The sequence below is a fragment of the Limulus polyphemus genome, unplaced genomic scaffold (genome assembly GCF_000517525.1).
Source record: "Limulus polyphemus unplaced genomic scaffold, Limulus_polyphemus-2.1.2 Scaffold18675, whole genome shotgun sequence".
Classification (NCBI taxonomy): domain Eukaryota; kingdom Metazoa; phylum Arthropoda; class Merostomata; order Xiphosura; family Limulidae; genus Limulus; species Limulus polyphemus.
Genome location: NW_013684285.1, coordinates 1 through 1,762, shown reverse-complemented (window position 1 = coordinate 1,762; position 1,762 = coordinate 1). Strand labels below are relative to the sequence as shown.

At 31.4% G+C, this 1,762-nt stretch overlaps 1 protein-coding gene across 1 annotated transcript; it reads right to left on the bottom strand.

Moving 5' to 3' along the window:
• Window positions 1–115: 115 nt before the first annotated feature.
• On the bottom strand, window positions 116–1,105 carry LOC111084363. The gene is made up of 3 exons (XM_022381097.1): window positions 998–1,105; window positions 821–889; window positions 116–418 (listed from the first exon to the last, which is right to left on the bottom strand). The coding sequence occupies exons 2-3, from the start codon at window positions 884–886 to the stop codon at window positions 131–133; spliced, it is 354 nt and encodes a 117-aa protein (XP_022236805.1). The 5' UTR covers window positions 887–889; window positions 998–1,105; the 3' UTR covers window positions 116–130.
• Window positions 1,106–1,762: the final 657 nt, after the last annotated feature.

Here is a 1,762-nt window from a genome sequence, read left to right as displayed (position 1 = left end):
ATTAGTGTTAACTTCGACAGGTACTAATAATAGAATCACGTAATTGTAATTAAGAATACCCTTAAACTTATATCAATAAAGATTTTAGCTTCGAAAATCTTTATTTCATCCAAAATTGTATAAAGTGATACTAAGGTTTTACTACATTAATTGTTCTTACCTCTTGGGCAATGATCTTAACCTTGGCAAGCTTATCCTTTGCAGCTTCTAAACCAGCACCCCAAATGGTCTTTACCCACTCAGCAAATCTGAAGAATTTTTCTTTGATTTGGAGACCCAAGTCCTTAAAGAAGTTCTTAATCTTTTCCCAAAGTTCAACGATGGAATATCGACCTTCGATGCCCAGAATTGTATCTATTAATCCTTTCAACGCATCGAGTCCCCTATCCCTGATGATCTCAAGAAGTTTTCTCACAAGCTTGAGACAAAACGATAATTAATATATTAAAGTCACATATCAATATTTAACTGTTGAATAATGATAAAGTTAAGTGTTTCTCCTCATTATGAGAGTTATATTTTTACTGAATCTGCTGACATTAAAATGAAATAGTTTTCTGAACTAATCGACATAATTCTATAAATTTAAAAACTAGTTTCAATATCTCTATTATATTATTAAATGATAATGAGCTAAAGTTTGCATTTTTTACTCTGTAATTTAATCTTAGAATGAACTATTGATTAATTCGACATAAAAGTTTACTTAAAATCTTATTTACTTTGTTTTTGTGACATGAAGAAAATCTTATTTCACCCTGTAGGGATGTCTTTTTTTATTCACTATTGTTGAAAACAAATAACACAAAAGGAAACTCACTTCAGACTTATCTCCCAGCTTTTCACGGATGTAATTCGTGATCGCTTCTATGTCAACTTTCTCCATGATCTATGAAGAAATAAGAATTTTGTAAAGCAGCAAACAAGGGAAAAAAGAATACCAAATATGCTTTGTATAAATCTAATTCTGAGTTCAGGAATATAGAAAATATCGGACCTTGTCTCTTATCCTGATGAGGATGGCCCTGACGTCCAAACCTTCAAGTAAATCGTTATTATTTTCCTTTCTTCAGGCTAAAGAAATAACTGGACAGTTGAAAGACCTTGGAATTGAGGTTGGAGGTAAAACTATAGAGCTCCTGAACCGACTGAAGGATAAAGTAAAAGATTGGCTGAAAGGACTTCTGGAAAAACTTGGAATTGGCAAGAGGAACATTTTGGACATTCTAGTGAGTTTTTTATTAATTGTAATGAATAATAATATTTAGAAGAATCAAAATATATGTAAAATATTTTAATACATTCAGCAAGTTTTTACCTTATCCAATAGATCTTGGCTCACTTTGTGTCCATGATCAACAGCATCCTTGACTTTTTGCAATATTTGGTCCAATGTTTCTTTCAGAGTCTTACCCAGTTCCGTCTTAATATCCTCTTCAACTCTACGGTACACACAAACAGATTAAATACACTTTAAGATATCATAAAGACTATTTAATCTTAATTTTTAACTCTTTGTGTAATTAAACAAGGATACTTTTGTTCCCGTTGGGAAAGAGGTAGTTACGTTTATGAACCCAAAGCGCTAAAAATCCAATTCGATTCTTTACGATGTACATATTAGATAGGCTAATGTGGTTTTGCTCGAAAAAGACAAACAAACTACACAAGAATTTCATATCACTTTCTTTTTAAAAAGGCACGAATTTCGAAATTAATTTCTCCCTTGAAATCTTTATTTAATGAGATGGTAAATGAAGAC

What these genes read in the sequence shown, in the direction of transcription:
- LOC111084363 (XM_022381097.1), bottom strand. Translation starts at nt 886, where the DNA reads ATGGAGAAAGTTGACATAGAAGCGATCACGAATTACATCCGTGAAAAG. An exon ending in AGCTGGGAGATAAGTCTGAA is followed by an intron (nt 419 to 820) that starts GTGAGTTTCCTT and finishes TTTTGTCTCAAG; the next exon opens with CTTGTGAGAAAACTTCTTGA.